Source organism: Pempheris klunzingeri, chromosome 7 (genome assembly GCF_042242105.1).
Source record: "Pempheris klunzingeri isolate RE-2024b chromosome 7, fPemKlu1.hap1, whole genome shotgun sequence".
Taxonomy (NCBI): domain Eukaryota; kingdom Metazoa; phylum Chordata; class Actinopteri; order Acropomatiformes; family Pempheridae; genus Pempheris; species Pempheris klunzingeri.
In genome coordinates, this window is record NC_092018.1 from 1,871,740 (window position 1) to 1,893,174 (window position 21,435).

The 21,435-nt window shown below is 46.2% G+C and overlaps 5 protein-coding genes across 5 annotated transcripts; all 5 read right to left on the bottom strand.

The window, feature by feature from the left end:
- Positions 1-1,220: 1,220 nt before the first annotated feature.
- On the bottom strand, positions 1,221-3,660 carry LOC139204037 (tripartite motif-containing protein 16-like). The gene has a single exon (XM_070833982.1). The coding sequence runs from the start codon at positions 3,378-3,380 to the stop codon at positions 1,689-1,691; it is 1,692 nt and encodes a 563-aa protein (XP_070690083.1). The 5' UTR covers positions 3,381-3,660; the 3' UTR covers positions 1,221-1,688.
- Positions 3,661-6,591: 2,931 nt separating this feature from the next.
- Positions 6,592-8,933, bottom strand: LOC139204241 (tripartite motif-containing protein 16-like). Its single transcript, XM_070834223.1, has one exon. The coding sequence runs from the start codon at positions 8,749-8,751 to the stop codon at positions 7,048-7,050; it is 1,704 nt and encodes a 567-aa protein (XP_070690324.1). The 5' UTR covers positions 8,752-8,933; the 3' UTR covers positions 6,592-7,047.
- Positions 8,934-10,779: 1,846 nt separating this feature from the next.
- LOC139203449 (tripartite motif-containing protein 16-like) lies at positions 10,780-12,922 on the bottom strand. The gene has a single exon (XM_070833196.1). The coding sequence runs from the start codon at positions 12,905-12,907 to the stop codon at positions 11,219-11,221; it is 1,689 nt and encodes a 562-aa protein (XP_070689297.1). The 5' UTR covers positions 12,908-12,922; the 3' UTR covers positions 10,780-11,218.
- A 1,665-nt stretch (positions 12,923-14,587) lies between these two features.
- LOC139203981 (tripartite motif-containing protein 16-like) lies at positions 14,588-16,309 on the bottom strand. Its single transcript, XM_070833906.1, has one exon. The coding sequence runs from the start codon at positions 16,274-16,276 to the stop codon at positions 14,588-14,590; it is 1,689 nt and encodes a 562-aa protein (XP_070690007.1). The 5' UTR covers positions 16,277-16,309.
- A 914-nt stretch (positions 16,310-17,223) lies between these two features.
- On the bottom strand, positions 17,224-19,474 carry LOC139204424 (tripartite motif-containing protein 16-like). Its single transcript, XM_070834447.1, has one exon. It carries the CDS (start codon positions 19,435-19,437, stop codon positions 17,749-17,751), a length of 1,689 nt encoding a protein of 562 aa, XP_070690548.1. The 5' UTR covers positions 19,438-19,474; the 3' UTR covers positions 17,224-17,748.
- Between the last annotated feature and the right edge of the window lie 1,961 nt (positions 19,475-21,435).

Here is a 21,435-nt window from a genome sequence, read left to right on the forward strand (position 1 = left end):
TATGTGTTTATATGCTTTAAAGGCAGGAAAAAGATCAATCAGTGGATCATCATTGCTATTTTGGTCCTGTTGAACTCTGCTACTGAGACATTTGGCTGCTCTAACAAATTAGAAATCATTACATTAATAAAAAATAATAATAAAAGTACAAAGCAGTCATAAAGTCAAGCTTAGGATGTGTGACATGATTTCCTGTCTAACAGCAGCTGTGTAATATTGCTATATTATAATAAATATGATACATTTGCTGTGCAGCGCCTGTTAACATTAACATCCTGTAAACATTAACATCCTCTTCGTGTTTGCTTAGCTGCTCTGATGAATGTAAAGTAAATAATAATGAACCCTTCGGCCTCCATAAAGCTTCATTACTGCATCACAGAAAGTTAGAATTAAACAAAGAAAAGAGCTTTTCTCTCCATCTGAATATGATTATTAACTATAAACTGGAAATAATATGGATGCCAGAGATATTTTATTTTAAAAGTTCACCAATTCAATCCAATTGCTTTATTGTCATTTGTTCAGATGAACAGTAGGAAATTCTTGCTTTACCTTTTCGCCTGCTTCAGGAGTAAAAGAAAAGAAAGGAGAGGAATAATCAGTCTTTCTATAAAAACACAAACCTGTTCTGAATCCTGAACAATCTGTTTCTAACACAGATGCGTCCAAAGAGAAGAAGTTAACGAGAAGCTACAGAGAAAAACCTCACCTGGATTGTTGTGTGAACAGGAAACGTGCTCTGCCACACCTGCAGTCTCTGAGCAAACCTGGAATCTACCTGGACGGGTCACCTGACCGCGGTGCTGCCTTCAGGGACGGCTCGTACCGTTCAGACACTTCAGTGAATTAATCGACATTCATCTGAAACGCGGCCTGTCCGCTCAAAAAATGATTTTCTATTTGGTTTGTTTGTTTCATCGTCTCCTGGTTTTGAATTAGTGATAGTTAAAATGTCAGATAATGCTGAGAAATGCCTTTAAAAAGATGTTCAGTTCAGAATTATTTAAGGGAAATAAAAGAAAATATTCACATCTGCAGAGAAAGAACAAGTGAATTTGTGGCATTTTTGTTTAAATTGAATTCGTTGCAGAGTAACTTTCTGTCACTCCGATAATCGACCAATACTGATACTAATACTAATAATGGACCAGGCAAGGCACGTTTCATTTACCCTTTTATTATTTTTTTTAATATCCTGAAGAAGACCAGAAGAAAAGACAATAATGATTGATCTCTCTATTGATTATGACTGTGATAGTTACAGTTTTAGAAAACCTCAGGGTTGGACAACAACAAAAACAACATCTGATCAGCAACACTTTATTCATAAAGCCCAAAATCACAAAACACAGTTTCTCTCAGGAGGTTTTTCCGCCTGTATAACAAAGAGACTCTCTGTCCTGAGACCCTGGATTCAGATCAGGAAAAGAGGACTGATGAGGAGGAGCAGAGGAGGGATCCCTCTACAGGACGGACAGACAGGAAGTAGAAGCAGCGTGTACAGACACAGGAAGGAGCGCCGCCTGAAGACGCTCACACACTTACAGAACAACACAGCAGAGTCCCGCCCACAGCGTTTGATTGACAGGTGATCTCTGTGGAGCAAAGAAACGTCCCTACAATCAGCTGTCAGCAACACACACGAGGACAAAAAGAACTGAACACAGAATTTAAGGCAGTGTCCCTCAAACACTGTCTGACTCCTTGAGTTTAACGAGCTCAGCAGAGGCTCTAAAATAGGAAGAACTAAGTCCAGCGTAGAGCGGCTGAGAGAAGCAGGTCCGGACTCTGTGGATGAGAGTCATGGTGTCAGAGACTCTGTAGAAGGACAGAACACCTGCTCTGTGGTCCAGGTACACCCCCAGTCTGGAGGACCAAGGGACTGAGATGGGAGTTTTGATCTTGTTGTGCAAAAATGCACTCTCTTTTTTGCCATAAGATAAGGCCCAGGATTTGCCATTGAGTCCAAACACATCGTTCTCTCTGTCATTTGTACTTCTGCTGATGTTTTTGTATGTGACTGCTACACCAACTTTTTCCCCGCTCCACTCCACCTCCCAGTAACAACGTCCAGTCAGACTCTCTCTGCTAATGACCTGTTCCCTGCAACAGTATCTCTCTGGGTGATAAGAATAAGACACTTCTTCTTCTAATTTTGATGCTTTTCTGTTCTCCTCAGACAATAACAGCTTCATACCAACTGTGTTTGGATCCAGTGTGAGCTGTTGAGCATATTCTAAGAATCCAGCTCTGGTCGTGGGCTCTGGTTGACACAGTAAAACGTCCACCTGAGTCACAGTCAGTGAGATGTTTGTCCAGTCGTCCCTCAGAGCGTGCTCTAGTTTCTCTCTGAGCTCTGACACAGCAGCCTTCACATCCTTATTGTGACTCAGAGGACAGATGTTGATGCTGGATGAGTGTGTGTCCTCTCTGAGAGCTGGCAGTGATCTGTAGCTGTGGACAAACTGGCTGTGATCCTCTGTGTGTGAGAGCTCCTCCAGCTCAGCGTCCCTCCTCTTCAGCTCCCCGATCTCCTGCTCCAGCTCCTCCTGAATCTCTATGACTCGTCTCACTTTAGCTTCCTGCTGGGATCTGACCTGCTGTTTCAGCTCAGAGCTCCTTCTCTTCATCAGACGGATCTGCTCAGTGAACATCTTCTCACTGTGCTTTACTGCTTTATCAGCAGAGCTGCTGATGTCCTCCACCTCCTGCTGGAGCTCCTTCAGGTCTTTCTCTCTGTCCTGGATCCTCTGCTGGATGTTCAGACGACTCCTCTCCAGCTCTGTCTGCCTCTCAGTCCTCTCTGCTGCAGCAAGCACTGTGTCGTGGCCTTTATGTTGGTCCAAAGAACAGAGATAACAGATTCTCTGCTGATCGGTGCGGCAGAATATCTTCATCACCTCATCGTGACGAGAGCAGATGTTCTCCTGGAGCTTCCTGGACGGCTCCACCAGCTTGTGTTTCTTAAAGGCAGCTGATTCATAGTGAGGCTGCAGGTGTTGCCCACAGTAAGACACCAGACAGACCAGACAGGACTTGAGGGCTTTCAGTTTCCTCCCAGTGCAGAAATCACAGGCCACATCTTCAGCTCCAGCGTAGCAGTGATCAGCAGGAGCAGCCTGGAGTCCTGTCTTCTTCAGCTGCTCCACTACAGCTGCTAACATGGTGTTTTTCAGCAGGACAGGCCTCGGTGTGAACGTCTGCCTGCACTGAGGGCAGCTGTGGATCCCCTTCTCATCCTCTGTATCCCAGTGGGTTCTAATACAGCTCGTGCAGTAGTTGTGACCACATGGAGTCGTCACCGGATCCCTCAGGAGATCCAGACAGACCGGACAAGAGAGGGTTTCACGGTCCAGCTGGACTCCTTTCTGCGCCATTTCACCTCTCAGAGACTCAACGACTGTCTGAGTTTCACTGCTTTAGAAGTGATAGCCCGACCAGCGGGATCTCCGTGGATTGTTTTCGGGTCCGGCAGGCGACGCAGACGGCGGCGCGAGAGGAAGCAAGAGCGGGGCCGCGGTGCTACTGGCTCGGCTAAGGAAGCAGCCACTCAAACCTCCGCTGCCGAGCCTCTAACTCACCAAAGCCAGATCCAAAGTACACAAAACGGACGATCCGGAGCTGCAGCTGGCTGGAAATCACTGTGTTGGTGGTTGTTGTGTGCTCACCATCACAGAGACCTGGCTACATCCACACACTCCTGATGCTACAGTGCTGCTAGCAGGCCGCGCGCTGCACCGCTGGGACAGAAAAGTGTCTCTTCCAGTCTCTCTGTGTCTCTCCGCGACTCTTCTGGTCTCTCCGACAATCTTCTGGTCTCTCCGGGACTCTTCTCTGCCTTTTTGTGACTTTTTCGGTCTAGCTTCCGGTCTCTCTCTGTACCTCTTCCGGTATCTCTGTGTCTCTTCCGGTCTCTCTCTGTACCTCTTCCGGTATCTCTGTGTCTCTTCCGGTCTCTCTCTGTATCTCTTCCGGTCTCTGTGTTGATCAACTGTTAGGTGTCGTCTTGGTCTCATGATGTCAGAATGTGAACAGCAGGATGAGGAGGACTGTTTAAATACCAATTCTAACTGAAGCAGGAAATGTATTGGTGGATTCATGGATCAAACCTGTTGTGAATGTTGCCGTTCATCACCCTTTTTCCTGCCGAGGGAGCGTACTGTTGTCATCATTACTGCCATAAATATATATATACACTACTCACAAAAAGTTAGGGATATTCAGCTTTCAGGTGAAATTTCAGGATGAACCTAAAATGCATTCTAACCTTTCCAGGTGAACTTAATGTGACCTTCTCTAAACTTTTGAATGCACATGTCCAACTGTTCAGTGTCTCAGTACTTTCTGCACCAGCTGCTGTTCTCTAACAAGAAGCTTAACAGCAACATTCACAACAGGTTTGATCCATTTGAGCCTGTAGTCATTTAATCCTGTGATGGAGGGCTTCTTGGGGACCGGGATGATGGTGGAGCGTTTAAAGCACGAGGGTACTTCACACATCTCTAGTGACCGGTTGAAGATCTGTGTGCAGGTGGGGGGCAGCTGTTCAGCACAGACTCTCAGGCAGGAGGGGGACACACCATCAGGTCCTGGAGCCTTCCTGATCTTTTGTCTCTGAAAGAGCCGGCGCCCATCCTCTTCACAGATCCTTAGTGCAGGCGGGTGGGTCTGATGGGGGCTGTGGGGGTTGCAGGGAGTCCAATTGTGTGGTTGGGACGTGTGAACTGCTTCTCAAACCTACAGTAGAAGCCGTTGAGGTCGTCAGCCAGTCTGAGGTTTCCTTCAGGGTGGGGGGATGGTGATGGATTTGTTTTTAAATTCATGAGGAAAAATACTGGATCGGCAAGATGGTGCCGCGAGAGTGGCAGCCAGTTGCAGCAGCTCTTCCAAACTTTTCTTGTTTTGAAAATTTCCCCCCATGGGGGATCAATAAAGAAAAGTCTAATCAATAAAGAAAAGTCTACTGCATGGCACTTAATATTGGCAGTGGTCAGAGAACAGTACGGACAAAAAGAAAAGAATTATCTGTTGGTTCAACGTGACGGTACAAATGTCTCTAAGTGAGGCTTGAAATACACTTTTCACAGACACAAACAGAGTGAAATCAGCGACCGTTTCTGACGGAGTTTGGATGATGGGATGCAGATGTTTTGGCTGTTTGATGCAGCTGAGTGGTTTCATGGTCTTTTAAGTTTCCTGGTTTTGAATTAGTAGATTACTTGTTTGGTTAAAATGTCAGAAAATGCTGAGAAATGCCCACTTTTTAAAAAACTTTTCTAAACACAGTGAAACTTGATGTTTTGTCTGATAAACTGAAATAATAATACTAATACTGATACTAATAGACACTAACACTGATACTGATACTAATACTAATGATGGACCAGGCAAGGCACGTTTCATTTACCACCTTTATTATTTTTTTTAATATCCTGAAGAAGACCAGAAGAAAAGACAATAATGATTGATCTCTCTATTGATTATGACTGTGATAGTTACAGTTTTAGAAAACCTCAGGGTTGGACAACAACAAAAACAACATCTGATCAGCAACACTTTATTAATTTTTTTTGTATATACTGTATATGTATCTATATATATATATTTTCCTTTTTTATATCTTATTTTTTATATATTTATACTTTTACCTAGTATGTGTGTATGTGTGAACTTCTGCTGACTGTGAATTTCCCCACAGTGGGATAAATAAAGACTAATCTAATCTAATAAAGCCCAAAATCACAAAACACAGTTTCTCTCAGGAGGTTTTTCCGCCTGTATAACAAAGAGACTCTCTGTCCTGAGACCCTGGATTCAGATCAGGAAAAGAGGACTGATGAGGAGGAGCAGAGGAGGGATCCCTCTACAGGACGGACAGACAGGAAGTAGAAGCAGCGTGTACAGACACAGGAAGGAGCGCCGCCTGAGTCCCGCCCACAGTATTTGATTGACAGGTGATCTATGTGGAGCAGGGCTCGTCAACCCGAGGCTCCGGAGCCGTATGTGGCTCTTTTTATCCCTTTGCTGCGGCTCCTTGTGGCTTTGAAAACTAAATAATGACTATTTTAACTCTAAAACCTGACGGGCCCACCGGCTCTGGATTACCGTAATTCCGTCACAGTTTGTGCTTTCGGAAAAACTCCAACGGTTTCTGAAAGCTGAGACGTTGCGCTTTACAGCCAATATGGCGTCATTACGGTAATTTCACTCGCGTCCTACCCGGAAACCCGGAAGCAAACTTTCTTTCCCAGGGAAATCAGTGGAAATGTTTTTATATGCAAATTGTTCCTTTCTGTATATATTTCTGCCAAATTGTATATTTATTTCGATACAAAAAAAAGGTGATTTCATTTGTGTTCATGTATTCCGAAGGCAATTTATTTCATTAGTAAAGGCATGAATCTATACATATTAAGAAAGGGTTGTACTGATGTGTAGTAAATTAAAGTACTCCCAAAAATGGGACAACCGTATGTTAAAAAGATGACATGTAGACGCTGTTCGCTGAGGTTCAGCAGCTAAAATCACAATACCCAAGTAAGAGGAAGATTTTAATTATCTATTCTTTTGCATATATTCATTTTTTTCCCCCATTGTTCAGTAAAGTAGTCCATTTGTTATTCAGGTTGGCAGTAAAAGAATGAAGGCACAAAATCATTTAAGCTCGTTAAATACAAGAAGGACAAAAATAGACATTGTGTATTTTATTTAAAAGTAACCTTCAACCCAGCGTCTTTTTCAAAATGGTTTTGTTGCACTCAGAAATGTCATTTCATTTCTCTGTAGCAGTCCATTGATTACAAAGCAACACACTGTAGTTTGTTTATACATAACAGAAAGGGAAAAAACAATATATGCAGTGTTATCTTCATTTTGAATTTCAGATGGATTTTGTGGCTTCCGGTGTTTTCTTTTCTGTGGGACACGGGACCAAATGGCTCTTTGAGCAGTGAAGGTTGCCGACCCCTGCTGTAGAGCAAAGAAACGTCCCTACAATCAGCTGTCAGCAACACACACGAGGACAAAAAGAACTGAACACAGAATTTAAGGCAGTGTCGCCCAAACAATGCCTGACTCCTTGAGTTTAACAAACTCAGCAGTGCATCCATAACAGGAAGGATGAAGTCCAGCGTAGAGCGGCTGAGTGAAGCAGGTCCGGACTCTGTGGAGGAGAGTCATGGTGTCAGAGACTCTGTAGAAGGACAGAACACCTGCTCTGTGGTCCAGGTACACCCCCAGTCTGGAGGACCGAGGACCTGAGACGGGAGTGTTGATGTTGTTGTGCCAAAACTCATGATCTTTTTTGGTATAATATAAGGCCCAAGATTGGTCATTGAGTCCAAGCAGGCAGTCGTATGATGACTCGGCTCTGCCGATGTTTTTGTATGCGACTCCTACGGCAATTCCGACCCCTTTCCACGCCACCTCCCAGTAACAACGTCCAGTCAGACTCTCTTTGCTCAGGGCCTGAGACCAAAAGGTGAATCTCTCTGGATGATCAGAATAAGGCTGTTTTTCTTTCACGCTTGTTGCCTTTCTGTTCCTCTTAGACAATAAGAGCTCTCTATTAGCTGTGTTTGGATCCAGTGTGAGCTGTTGAGCATATTCTAAGAATCCAGCTCTGGTCGTGGGCTCTGGTTGATACAGTGAAACGTCCACCGGAGTCACAGTCAGTGAGATGTTTGTCCAGTGGTCCCTCAGAGCGTCCTGTAGTTTCTCTCTGAGCTCTGACACAGCAGCCGTCACGTCCTCAAAGTGTCTCAGAGGACGGATGTTGATGCTGGATGAGTGTGTGTCATCTCTGAGAGCTGGCAGTGATCTGTAGCTGTGGACAAACTGGCTGTGATCCTCTGTGTGTGAGAGCTCCTCCAGCTCAGCGTCCCTCCTCTTCAGCTCCCTGATCTCCTGCTCCAGCTCCTCCTGAAGCGCTTTGACTCGATTCACTTCAGTTTCCTGCTGGGATCTGACCTGCTGCTTCAGCTCAGAGCTCCTTCTCTCCATCAGACGGATCAGCTCAGTGAACGTCTTCTCGCCGTGCTCCACTGCTTCATCAACAGAGTAGCTGATGGCTACCACCTCCAGCTGGCGCTCCTTCAGGTCTTTCTCTCTGTCCTGGATCCTCCGCTGGATGTTCAGGCGACTCATCGTCAGCTCTGGCTGCCACTCAGTCCTCTCTCCTGCAGCTAACACTGTGTCGTGGCCTTTATGTTGGTCCTCAGAGCAGAGATAACAGATACTCTGCTGATCGGTGCGGCAGAACATCTTCATCACCTCATCGTGACGAGAGCAGATGTTCTCCTGGAGCTTCCTGGACGGCTCCACCAGCTTGTGTTTCTTAAAGGCAGCTGATTCATAGTGAGGCTGCAGGTGTTGCTCACAGTAAGACACCAGACAGACCAGACAGGACTTGAGGGCTTTCAGTTTCCTCCCAGTGCAGAAATCACAGGCCACATCTTCAGCTCCAGCGTAGCAGTGATCAGCAGGAGCAGCCTGGAGTCCTGTCTTCTTCAGCTGCTCCACTACAGCTGCTAACATGGTGTTTTTCAGCAGGACAGGCCTCGGTGTGAACGTCTGCCTGCACTGAGGGCAGCTGTGGATCCCCTTCTCATCCTCTGTATCCCAGTGGGCTCTAATACAGCTCGTGCAGTAGTTGTGACCACATGGAGTCGTCACCGGATCCCTCAGGAGATCCTGACAGACCGGACAGAAGAAGGCTTCACGGTCCAGCTGGACTCCTTTCTGCGCCATTTCACCTCTCAGAGACTCAACGACTGTCTGAGTTTCACTGCTTTAGAAGTGATAGCCCGACCAGCGGGATCTCCGTGGATTGTTTTCGGGTCCGGCAGGCGACGCAGACGGCGGCGCGAGAGGAAGCAAGAGCGGGGCCGCGGTGCTACTGGCTCGGCTAAGGAAGCAGCCACTCAAACCTCCGCTGCCGAGCCTCTAACTCACCAAAGCCAGATCCAAAGTACACAAAAGCTGCAACTGGCTGGAAATCACTGTGTTGGTGGTTGTTGTGTGCTCACCATCACAGAGACCTGGCTACATCCACACACTCCTGATGCTACAGTGCTGCTAGCAGGCCGCGCGCTGCACCGCTGGGACAGAAACCGGAACAGAAAAGTGTCTCTTCCAGTCTCTCTGTGTCTCTCCGCGACTCTTCTGGTCTCTCCGGGACTCTTCTCTGTCTTTTTGTGACTTTTTCGGTCTAGCTTCCGGTCTCTCTCTGTATCTCTTCCGGTATCTTTGTGTCTCTTCCGGTCTCTCTCTGTATCTCTTCCGGTCTCTGTGTTGATCAACTGTTAGGTGTCGTCTTGGTCTCATGATGTCAGAATGTGAACAGCAGGATGAGGAGGACTGTTTAAATACCAATTCTAACTGAAGCAGGAAATGTATTGGTGGATTCATGGATCAAACCTGTTGTGAATGTTGCTGTTAAGCTTCTTGTTAGAGAACAGCAGCTGGTGCAGAAAGTACTGAGACACTGAACAGTTGGACATGTGCATTCAAAGGTTTAGAGAAGGTCACATTAAGTTCACCTGGAAAGGTTAGAATGAATTTTAGGTTCATCCTGAAAGCCGAATATCCCAAGCTTTTAGTGAGTAGTGTGTGTACATGGCTGGTGTAACAACAGCACTATTATATACAGCCATTGCTCCCAGACCTGGAGGTCACACACACACAAACATATACAGAATATACTGTACATCCTCTTCACAGATCCTTAGTGCAGGCGGGTGGGTCTGATGGGGGCTGTGGGGGTTGCAGGGAGTCCAATTGTGTGGTTGGGACGTGTGAACTGCTTCTCAAACCTACAGTAGAAGCCATTGAGGTCGTTAGCCAGTCTGAGGTTTCCTTCAGGGTGGGGGGATGGTGATGGATTTGTTTTTAAATTCATGAGGAAAAATACTGGATTGGCAAGATGGTGCCACGAGAGTGGCAGCCAGTTGCAGCAGCTCTTCCAAACTTTTCTTGTTTTGAGAATTTCCCCCCATGGGGGATCAATAAAGAAAAGTCTAATCAATAAAGAAAAGTCTACTGCATGGCACTTAATATTGGCAGTGGTCAGAGAACAGTACGGACAGAAAGAAAAGAATTATCTGTTGGTTCAACGTGACGGTACAAATGTCTCTAAGTGAGGCTTGAAATACACTTTTCCCCCCAAAATGCAAATAAAGTTCCTGCTCACGAGGAAAGGGGTTAACAGAAGTTATGGCATAATTGCACTTGGATAGATATCGTTCATTTTTGTAGTTATTATTTACACTCTGCACTGATGTCTCAGCTACCCGTCACCGTTTTGGTGAGAAAAATAAAGGACGTAAATGTCAAGTAAAACAGAGTGAAATCAGTGACCGTTTCTGACGGAGTTTGGATGATGGGATGCAGATGTTTTGGCTGTTTGATGCAGCTGAGTGGTTTCATGGTCTTTTAAGTTTCCTGGTTTTGAATTAGTAGATTACTTGTTTGGTTAAAATGTCAGAAAATGCTGAGAAATACCCACTTTTTAAAAAACTTTTCTAAACACAGTGAAACTTGATGTTTTGTCTGATAAACTGAATAATAATACTAACACTGATACTGATACTGATACTAATAATACTAATACTGATAATACTGATACTAATACTAATAATACTAATACTAATAATACTGATACTAATACTAATAATGGACCAGACAAGGCACGTTTCATTTACCACCTTTATTATTTTTTTTAATATCCTGAAGAAGACCAGAAGAAAAGACAATAATGATTGATCTCTCTATTGATTATGACTGTGATAGTTACAGTGTTAGAAAACCTCAGGGTTGGACAACAACAAAAACAACATCTGATCAGCAACACTTTATTCATAAAGCCCAAAATCACAAAACACAGTTTCTCTCTGGAGGTTTTTCCGCCTGTATAACAAAGAGACTCTCTGTCCTGAGACCCTGGATTCAGATCAGGAAAAGAGGACTGATGAGGAGGAGCAGAGGAGGGATCCCTCTACAGGACGGACAGACAGGAAGTAGAAGCAGCGTGTACAGACACAGGAAGGAGCGCCGCCTGAAGACGCTCACACACTTACAGAACAACACAGCAGAGTCCCGCCCACAGCGTTTGATTGACAGGTGATCTCTGTGGAGCAAAGAAACGTCCCTACAATCAGCTGTCAGCAACACACACGAGGACAAAAAGAACTGAACACAGAATTTAAGGCAGTGTCCCTCAAACACTGTCTGACTCCTTGAGTTTAACGAGCTCAGCAGTGGATCCATAAAAGCAAGGATGAAGTCCAGCGTAGAGCGACTGAGAGAAGCAGGTCTGGACTCTGTGGAGGAGAGTCATGGTGTCAGAGACTCTGTAGAAGGACAGAACACCTGCTCTGTGGTCCAGGTACACCCCCAGTCTGGAGGACCGAGGACCTGAAATGGGAGTGTTTATGTTGTTGTGCCAAAACTTCCAAGTGTTGTTGTAATAATAAAAGGCCCAAGATTTGTCATTGAGTCCAAACCTACAGTCGTTTGTCTTCCCGACTCTGCTGATGTTTTTGTATGTGACTCCTACAGCAACTCCTTCCCCGCTCCACTCCACCTCCCAGTAACAACGTCCAGTCAGACTCTCTCTGCTCAGGACCTGTTCCCAGTAAGTGAATCTGTCTGGATGATCAGAATAAGACTGTTCTTCTTTCACTCTTGTCACTTTTCTGTTCTCCTCAGACAATAACAGATTTCTATGAGCTGTGTTTGGATCCAGTGTGATCTGTTGAGCATATCTTAAGAATCCAGCTCTGGTCGTGGGCTCTGGTTGAGACAGTAAAACGTCCACCTGAGTCACAGTCAGTGAGATGTTTGTCCAGTGGTCCCTCAGAGCGTCCTGTAGTTTCTCTCTGAGCTCTGACACAGCAGCCGTCACGTCCTCAAAGTGTCTCAGAGGACGGATGTTGATGCTGGATGAGTGTGTGTCCTCTCTGAGAGCTGGCAGTGATCTGTAGCTGTGGACAAACTGGCTGTGATCCTCTGTGTGTGAGAGCTCCTCCAGCTCAGCGTCCCTCCTCTTCAGCTCCCTGATCTCCTGCTCCAGCTCCTCCTGAAGCTCTTTGACTCGACTCACTTCGGCTTCCTGCTGGGATCTGACCTGCTGCTTCAGCTCAGAGCTCCTTCTCTCCATCAGACGGATCAGCTCGGTGAACGTCTTCTCGCCGTGCTCCACTGCTTCATCAGCAGAGCTGCAGATGTCCTCCACCTCCTGCTGGAGCTCCTTCAGGTCTTTCTCTCTGTCCTGGATCCTCTGCTGGATGTTCAGGCGACTCCTCTCCAGCTCTGTCTGCCTCTCAGTCCTCTCTGCTGCAGCTGACACTGTGTCCTGGCCTTTATGTTGGTCCAAAGAACAGAGATAACAGATACTCTGCTGATCGGTGCGGCAGAACATCTTCATCACCTCATCGTGACGAGAGCAGATGTTCTCCTGGAGCTTCCTGGACGGCTCCACCAGCTTGTGTTTCTTTAATGCAGCCACTTCATAGTGAGGCTGCAGGTGTTGCTCACAGTAAGACACCAGACAGACCAGACAGGACTTGAGGGCTTTCAGTTTCCTCCCAGTGCAGAAATCACAGGCCACATCTTCAGCTCCAGCGTAGCAGTGATCAGCAGGAGCAGCCTGGAGTCCCGTCTTCTTCAGCTGCTCCACTACAGCTGCTAACGTGGTGTTTTTCAGCAGGACAGGCCTCGGTGTGAACGTCTGCCTGCACTGAGGGCAGCTGTGGATCCCCTTCTCATCCTCTGTATCCCAGTGGGCTCTAATACAGCTCGTGCAGTAGTTGTGACCACATGGAGTCGCCACCGGATCCCTCAGGAGATCCAGACAGACCGGACAAGAGAGGGTTTCACGGTCCAGCTGGAGTCCTTTCTGCGCCATTTCACCTCTCAGAGACTCAACGACTGTCTGAGTGTCACTTCCTCAGAGGACAGAGGGCTTATCGAGCTTTGAATCTCTCCAGGAGGAGGAGCTCTGTGAATCTGAACTCTGATTCCTCATTTACAGTGAAGCCTCAGTAAAAATCTGATGCCCATTTGAAAACACTGAAGATCTTAGTTGTAATACACTTCTGGGCTCCTCTGGCTCTGCTAAAGCCTCAATGTTTCTTTGATTCCTCCTCCAACTGAGTGAATTAATGAGTGTTTAATGAGAAACCACAGAGAAAAACTCGCCTGGATTGTTGTGTGAACAGGAAACGTGCTCTGCCACACCTGCAGTCTCTGAGCAAACCTGGAATCTACCTGGACGGGTCACCTGACCGCGGTGCTGCCTTCAGGGACGGCTCGTACCGTTCAGACACTTAGAAGAGCTGCTGATGGAAATAATGAGACATTAGATCGACATTCATCTGAAACGCGGCCTGTCCGCTGAAAAAATGATTTTCTATTTGGTTTGTTTGTTTCATGGTCTTTTAAGTTTCCTGGTTTTGAATTAGTAGATTACTTGTTTGGTTAAAATGTCAGAAAATGCTGAGAAATGCCCACTTTTTAAAAAAACTTTTCTAAACACAGTGAAACTTGATGTTTTGTCTGATAAACTGATTCAAATCCAAAGATGTTCAGTTCAGAATTATTTAAGGGAAATAAAACAAGAAAATATTTACTTCTGCAGAGAAAGAACCAGTGAATTTGTGGCATTTTTGCTTAAATTGAATTCATTGCAGAGTAAATTTCTGTCACTCTGATAATCGACCAATACTAATACTAATACTAATAATACTAATACTGATAATACTGATACTAATAATAGTAATACTGATACTAATACTAATACTAATACTAATACTGATACTGATAATACTAATACTGATAATACTGATACTAATAATACTAATACTGATAATACTGATACTAATAATACTAATACTGATACTAATACTAATAATACTAATACTAATAATACTAATACTAATACTAATACTAATACTGATACTAATACTAATACTGATACTAATACTAATAATACTAATACTGATAATACTAATACTAATACTAATACTGATACTGATACTAATAATGGACCAGGCAAGGCACGTTTCATTTACCACCTTTATTATTTTTTTTAATATCCTGAAGAAGACCAGGAGAAAAGACAATAATGATTGATCTCTCTATTGATTATGACTGTGATAGTTACAGGTTTAGAAAACCTCAGGGTTGGACAACAACAAAAACAACATCTGATCAGCAACACTTTATTCATAAAGCCCAAAATCACAAAACACAGTTTCTCTCAGGAGGTTTTTCCGCCTGTATAACAAAGAGACTCTCTGTCCTGAGACCCTGGATTCAGATCAGGAAAAGAGGACTGATGAGGAGGAGCAGAGGAGGGATCCCTCTACAGGACGGACAGACAGGAAGTAGAAGCAGCGTGTACAGACACAGGAAGGAGCGCCGCCTGAAGACGCTCACACACTTACAGAACAACACAGCAGAGTCCCGCCCACAGCGTTTGATTGACAGGTGATCTCTGTGGAGCAAAGAAACGTCCCTACAATCAGCTGTCAGCAACACACACGAGGACAAAAAGAACTGAACACAGAATTGAAGGCAGTGTCCCTCAAACACTGTCTGACTCCTTGAGTTTAACGAGTTCAGCAGAGGATCCATAAATGAAAAGATGAAGTCCAGCGTAGAGCGGCTGAGAGAAGCAGGTCTGGACTCTGTGGAGGAGAGTCATGGTGTCAGAGACTCTGTAGAAGGACAGAACACCTGCTCTGTGGTCCAGGTACACCCCCACTCTGGAGGACCGAGGACCTGAGACGGGAGTGTTTATGTTGTTGTGCCAAAAGTTCCAAGTGTTGTTGTGATAATAAAAGGCCCAAGATTTGTCATTGAATCCAAACATACAGTCGTTTGTCTCCCCGACTCTGCTGATATTTTTGTATGTGACTCCTACATCAACTCCTTCCCTGCTCCACTCCACCTCCCAGTAACAACGTCCAGTCAGACTCTCTCTGCTCAGGACCTGAAACCAGTAAGTGAATCTTTCTGGATGATCAGAATAAGGCTGTTCTTCTTTCACTCTTGTCACTTTTCTGTTCCCCTCAGACAATAACAGCTCTCTATGAGCTGTGTTTGGATCCAGTGTGATCTGTTGAGCATATCTTAAGAATCCAGCTCTGGTCGTGGGCTCTGGTTGAGACAGTAAAACGTCCACCTGAGTCACAGTCAGTGAGATGTTTGTCCAGTGGTCCCTCAGAGCGTCCTGTAGTTTCTCTCTGAGCTCTGACACAGCAGCCGTCACGTCCTCAAAGTGTCTCAGAGGACGGATGTTGATGCTGGATGAGTGTGTGTCCTCTCTGAGAGCTGGCAGTGATCTGTAGCTGTGGACAAACTGGCTGTGATCCTCTGTGTGTGAGAGCTCCTCCAGCTCAGCGTCCCTCCTCTTCAGCTCCCTGATCTCCTGCTCCAGCTCCTCCTGAAGCTCTTTGACTCGACTCACTTCGGCTTCCTGCTGGGATCTGACCTGCTGCATCAGCTCAGAGCTCCTTCTCTCCATCAGACGGATCAGCTCGGTGAACGTCTTCTCGCCGTGCTCCACTGCTTCATCGGCGGAGCTGCCGATGTCCTCCACCTCCTGCTGGAGCTCCTTCAGGTCTTTCTCTCTGTCCTGGATCCTCTGCTGGATGTTCAGGCGACTCCTCTCCAGCTCTGTCTGCCTCTCAGTCCTCTCTGCTGCAGCTGACACTGTGTCGTGGCCTTTATGTTGGTCCTCAGGGCAGAGATAACAGATACTCTGCTGATCGGTGCGGCAGAATATCTTCATCACCTCATCGTGACGAGAGCAGATGTTCTCCTGGAGCTTCCTGGACGGCTCCACCAGCTTGTGTTTCTTTAATGCAGCCACTTCATAGTGAGGCTGCAGGTGTTGCTCACAGTAAGACACCAGACAGACCAGACAGGACTTGAGGGCTTTCAGTTTCCTCCCAGTGCAGAAATCACAGGCCACATCTTCAGCTCCAGCGTAGCAGTGATCAGCAGGAGCAGCCTGGAGTCCCGTCTTCTTCAGCTGCTCCACTACAGCTGCTAACATGGTGTTTTTCAGCAGGACAGGCCTCGGTGTGAACGTCTGCCTGCACTGAGGGCAGCTGTGGATCCCCTTCTCATCCTCTGTATCCCAGTGGGCTCTAATACAGCTCATGCAGTAGCTGTGACCACATGGAGTCGCCACCGGATCCCTCAGGAGATCCAGACAGATCGAACAAGAGAGGGTTTCACGGTCCAGCTGGAGTCCTTTCTGCGCCATTTCACCTCTCAGAGACTCAACGACTGTCTGAGTGTCACTTCCTCAGAGGACAGAGGGCTTATCGAGCTTTGAATCTCTCCAGGAGGAGGAGCTCTGTGAATCTGAACTCTGATTCCTCATTTACAGTGAAGCCTCAGTAAAAATCTGATGCCCATTTGAAAACACTGAAGATTTTAGTTGTAAAACACTTCTGGGCTCCTCTGGCTCTGCTAAAGCCTCAATGTTTCTCTGATTCCTCCTCCAACTGAGTGAATTAATGAGTGTTTAATGAGAAACCGCAGAGAAAAACTCGCCTGGATTGTTGTGTGAACAGGAAACGTGCTCTGCCACACCTGCAGTCTCTGAGCAAACCTGGAATCTACCTGGACGGGTCACCTGACCGCGGTGCTGCCTTCAGGGACGGCTCGTACCGTTCAGACACTTAGAAGAGCTGCTGATGGAAATAATGAGACATTAGATCGACATTCATCTGAAACGCGGCCTGTCCGCTGAAAAAATGATTTTCTATTTGGTTTGTTTGTTTCATGGTCTTTTAAGTTTCCTGGTTTTGAATTAGTAGATTACTTGTTTGGTTAAAATGTCAGAAAATGCTGAGAAATGCCCACTTTTTAAAAAACCTTTCTAAACACAGTGAAACTTGATGTTTTGTCTGATAAACTGATTCAAATCCAAAGATGTTCAGTTCAGAATTATTTAAGGGAAATAAAACAAGAAAATATTTACTTCTGCAGAGAAAGAACCAGTGAATTTGTGGCATTTTTGCTTAAATTGAATTCATTGCAGAGTAAATTTCTGTCACTCTGATAATCGACCAATACTGATACTAATACTAATAATACTAATACTGATACTGATAATACTAATACTGATAATACTAATACTGATAATACTGATACTAATAATACTAATACTGATACTGATACTAATAATGGACCAGGCAAGGCACGTTTCATTTACCACCTTTATTATTTTTTTTAATATCCTGAAGAAGACCAGGAGAAAAGACAATAATGATTGATCTCTCTATTGATTATGACTGTGATAGTTACAGTTTTAGAAAACCTCAGGGTTGGACAACAACAAAAACAACATCTGATCAGCAACACTTTATTCATAAAGCCCCAAATCACAAAACACAGTTTCTCTCAGGAGGTTTTTCCGCCTGTATAACAAAGAGACTCTCTGTCCTGAGACCCTGGATTCAGATCAGGAAAAGAGGACTGATGAGGAGGAGCAGAGGAGGGATCCCTCTACAGGACGGACAGACAGGAAGTAGAAGCAGCGTGTACAGACACAGGAAGGAGCGCCGCCTGAAGACGCTCACACACTTACAGAACAACACAGCAGAGTCCCGCCCACAGCGTTTGATTGACAGGTGATCTCTGTGGAGCAAAGAAACGTCCCTACAATCAGCTGTCAGCAACACACACGAGGACAAAAAGAACTGAACACAGAATTTAAGGCAGTGTCCCTCAAACACTGTCTGACTCCTTGAGTTTAACGAGCTCAGCAGTGGATCCATAAATGTAAGGATGAAGTCCAGCGTAGAGCGGCTGAGAGAAGCAGGTCTGGACTCTGTGGAGGAGAGTCATGGTGTCAGAGACTCTGTAGAAGGACAGAACACCTGCTCTGTGGTCCAGGTACACCCCCACTCTGGAGGACCGAGGACCTGAGACGGGAGTGTTGATCTTGTTGTGCCAAAAGTTCCAAGTGTTGCTGTAATAATAAAAGGCCCAAGACTTGTCATTGAGTCCAAACCTACAGTCACCTGTCTCCCCGACTCTGCTGATGTTTTTGTATGTGACTCCTACAGCAACTCTTTCCCCGCTCCACTCCACCTCCCAGTAACAACGTCCAGTCAGACTCTCTCTGCTCAGGACCTGTTCCCAGTAAGTGAATCTGTCTGGATGATCAGAATAAGACTGTTCTTCGTTCACTCTTGTCACTTTTCTGTTCCCCTCAGACAATAACAGCTCTCTATGAGCTGTGTTTGGATCCAGTGTGATCTGTTGAGCATATCTTAAGAATCCAGCTCTGGTCGTGGGCTCTGGTTGAGGCAGTAAAACGTCCACCTGAGTCACAGTCAGTGAGATGTTTGTCCAGTGGTCCCTCAGAGCGTCCTGTAGTTTCTCTCTGAGCTCTGACACAGCAGCCTTCACGTCCTCAAAGTGTCTCAGAGGACGGATGTTGATGCTGGATGAGTGTGTGTCCTCTCTGAGAGCTGGCAGTGATCTGTAGCTGTGGACAAACTGGCTGTGATCCTCTGTGTGTGAGAGCTCCTCCAGCTCAGCGTCCCTCCTCTTCAGCTCCCTGATCTCCTGCTCCAGCTCCTCCTGAAGCTCTTTGACTCGACTCACTTCGGCTTCCTGCTGGGATCTGACCTGCCGCTTCAGCTCAGAGCTCCTTCTCTCCATCAGACGGATCAGCTCGGTGAACGTCTTCTCGCCGTGCTCCACTGCTTCATCGGCAGAGCTGCAGATGTCCTCCACCTCCTGCTGGAGCTCCTTCAGGTCTTTCTCTCTGTCCTGGATCCTCTGCTGGATGTTCAGACGACTCCTCTCCAGCTCTGTCTGCCTCTCAGTCCTCTCTGCTGCAGCTGACACTGTGTCGTGGCCTTTATGTTGGTCCTCAGGGCAGAGATAACAGATACTCTGCTGATCGGTGCGGCAGAACATCTTCATCACCTCATCGTGACGAGAGCAGATGTTCTCCTGGAGCTTCCTGGACGGCTCCACCAGCTTGTGTTTCTTAAAGGCAGCTGATTCATAGTGAGGCTGCAGGTGTTGCCCACAGTAAGACACCAGACAGACCAGACAGGACTTGAGGGCTTTCAGTTTCCTCCCAGTGCAGAAATCACAGGCCACATCTTCAGCTCCAGCGTAGCAGTGATCAGCAGGAGCAGCCTGGAGTCCCGTCTTCTTCAGCTGCTCCACTACAGCTGCTAACATGGTGTTTTTCAGCAGGACAGGCCTCGGTGTGAACGTCTGCCTGCACTGAGGGCAGCTGTGGATCCCCTTCTCATCCTCTGTATCCCAGTGGGCTCTAATACAGCTCGTGCAGTAGCTGTGACCACATGGAGTCGCCACCGGATCCTTCAGGAGATCCAGACAGATCGAACAGGAGAAGGTTTCACGGTCCAGCTGGACTCCTTTCTGCGCCATTTCACCTCTCAGAGACTCAACGACTGTCTGAGTTTCACTTCCTCAAAAGTGAAACTCTTCTGAGCTCTGATCTAAACAACATGTGCTCCGGCAGCCTGTCGGCTCTGCTCTGCACCACACTTCTCTTCACACTGTAGATCTGAAGGGGAGGAACTGAGGGAGGAGCTGGCTGTGTCAGAGAGCAGGAAGAGGAGAGAATCACTCCAGGAGGAGGAGCTCTGTGAATCTGAACTCTGCTTCCTCACTTACAGTGAAGCCTCAGTAAAAGTCTCATCCCCGTTCGTGGCTCTTGAAAATCAGGTTTTCATCTGGACCCAGATTCTTTTACACATGCTTGTGTGGACAGATTTTTTCTTTGTCGTAACCAAAAGAGGAAGAATCCTGTGTCATGCATGTGTGGACTTTTCCTCAGGAAGAATCAACGGTCATGCACAACCACGGGTTTCCAGATTGTTTTTATTACTAAAAAAGGCACCAAATACAGGCATCATGTCGATAGCATTGCAGTTATTTTCCACAAAACGATAGCACCAAAATATATATCTAGTTATTTCCTGTTCCCACGTTGCTTTGATAGGCACAAGTTGACAGGAAACAGGAGGTGGGATCAGAGAGACGAATGAGGATCAGAACATGTCTTCTGTCTTTTGCAGTGCTCTCCAGTGTCAGACACTTAAAAAGAAATGACAGCAACTTTAACATCATGGGTACATCAGTAGCTGAGCGTAACATAACACATCATAGGAGGATAACATGATAATACATAAATGAGGGAGATGTGAGAGAGGGTCGATGAAAAGAAGGGAGGGATTTGGTGTCTTTGGGCGGGAAACGAAGGCAGGTAGACACACGTCTCTTCTGAGAAGTCATTCTTTTTCCTCACATCAGTAAATAAGGCTCAAGCACTCGCTCACACGGACGGGATGGAAACCTTCGCTGTCCAAACGGTGGCGTCCGATTTATTACAATCATATTTCCACCTTGTTACTCTTGGAACAAGGAAAAAAAACACTTTGAATGATTTGTTTTAAAATTCATGAGGAAAAATACTGCATGGCACTTAATATTGGCAGCGGTCAGAGAACAGTACGGACAGAAAGAAAAGAATTATCTGTTGGTTCAACGTGACGGTACAAATGTCTGTAAGTAAGGCTTGAAATACACTTTTCCCCCCAAAATGCAAATAAAGTTCCTGCTCACGAGGAAAGGGGTTAACAGAAGTTATGGCATAATTGCACTTGGATAGATATCGTTCATTTTTGTAGTTATTATTTACACTCTGCACTGATTCAGCCTCAGGCGACAGCAGCTAAATACTCTCACAGCCGTCAGAAGCGGCTGCAGCAGATGTAGAAGTCGCTTCGCGGCAAAACTACACTTTGTTCCGTTCAATCAAAGTTTTGAGAATTCATGTGTGAGCAGAGAAGGTGAAGGGAGGCCGAAAAGGAGGACTTCCACACCGGCTACTACCCCACTAGAGCACTGCGCTCCCAGACTGCAGGCCTACTGGTGGTTCCCAAAGTCTCCAAAAGTAGTTCAGGAGGCAGAGCCTTCAGCTATCAGGCTCCTCTCCTGTGGAACCTCCTTCCAGTTTGGGTTCAGGGGGGCAGACACCCTCTCTACATTTAAGAGTGGGCTAAAAACCTTCCTTTTTGACAAAGCATATATTTAAGGGCTGGATCAGGCCTTAGACCAGCCCCTAGTTATGCTGCTATAGGCTCAGACTGCCGGGGGACTCCTATGGTGCACTGAGCTCCTCTATTCTCTCTCCTCCTCTTCCTCTCCATCGTTATGTCTCATGTCAGCCAAATGTCTGCCTCTAACTTGCTATCTTCCCTGGAGCCTTTCTGTGCTTTCTCATCTCTCAGGTTCCTGTGGGTCCTGGTCCTGGCCCTGCTGATGTGGTTCTCTGGTTCCTATGGATCCTGGTCCTGGCCCTGCTGATGTGGTTCTCTGGTTCCTGTGCATCCTGGTCCTGGTTCTGCTGATGTGGTTCTC

What these genes read in the sequence shown, in the direction of transcription:
- LOC139203449 (XM_070833196.1), bottom strand. Translation starts at nt 12,907, where the DNA reads ATGGCGCAGAAAGGACTCCAGCTGGACCGTGAAACCCTCTCTTGTCCG.
- LOC139203981 (XM_070833906.1), bottom strand. Translation starts at nt 16,276, where the DNA reads ATGGCGCAGAAAGGACTCCAGCTGGACCGTGAAACCCTCTCTTGTTCG.
- LOC139204424 (XM_070834447.1), bottom strand. Translation starts at nt 19,437, where the DNA reads ATGGCGCAGAAAGGAGTCCAGCTGGACCGTGAAACCTTCTCCTGTTCG.
- LOC139204241 (XM_070834223.1), bottom strand. Translation starts at nt 8,751, where the DNA reads ATGGCGCAGAAAGGAGTCCAGCTGGACCGTGAAGCCTTCTTCTGTCCG.
- LOC139204037 (XM_070833982.1), bottom strand. Translation starts at nt 3,380, where the DNA reads ATGGCGCAGAAAGGAGTCCAGCTGGACCGTGAAACCCTCTCTTGTCCG.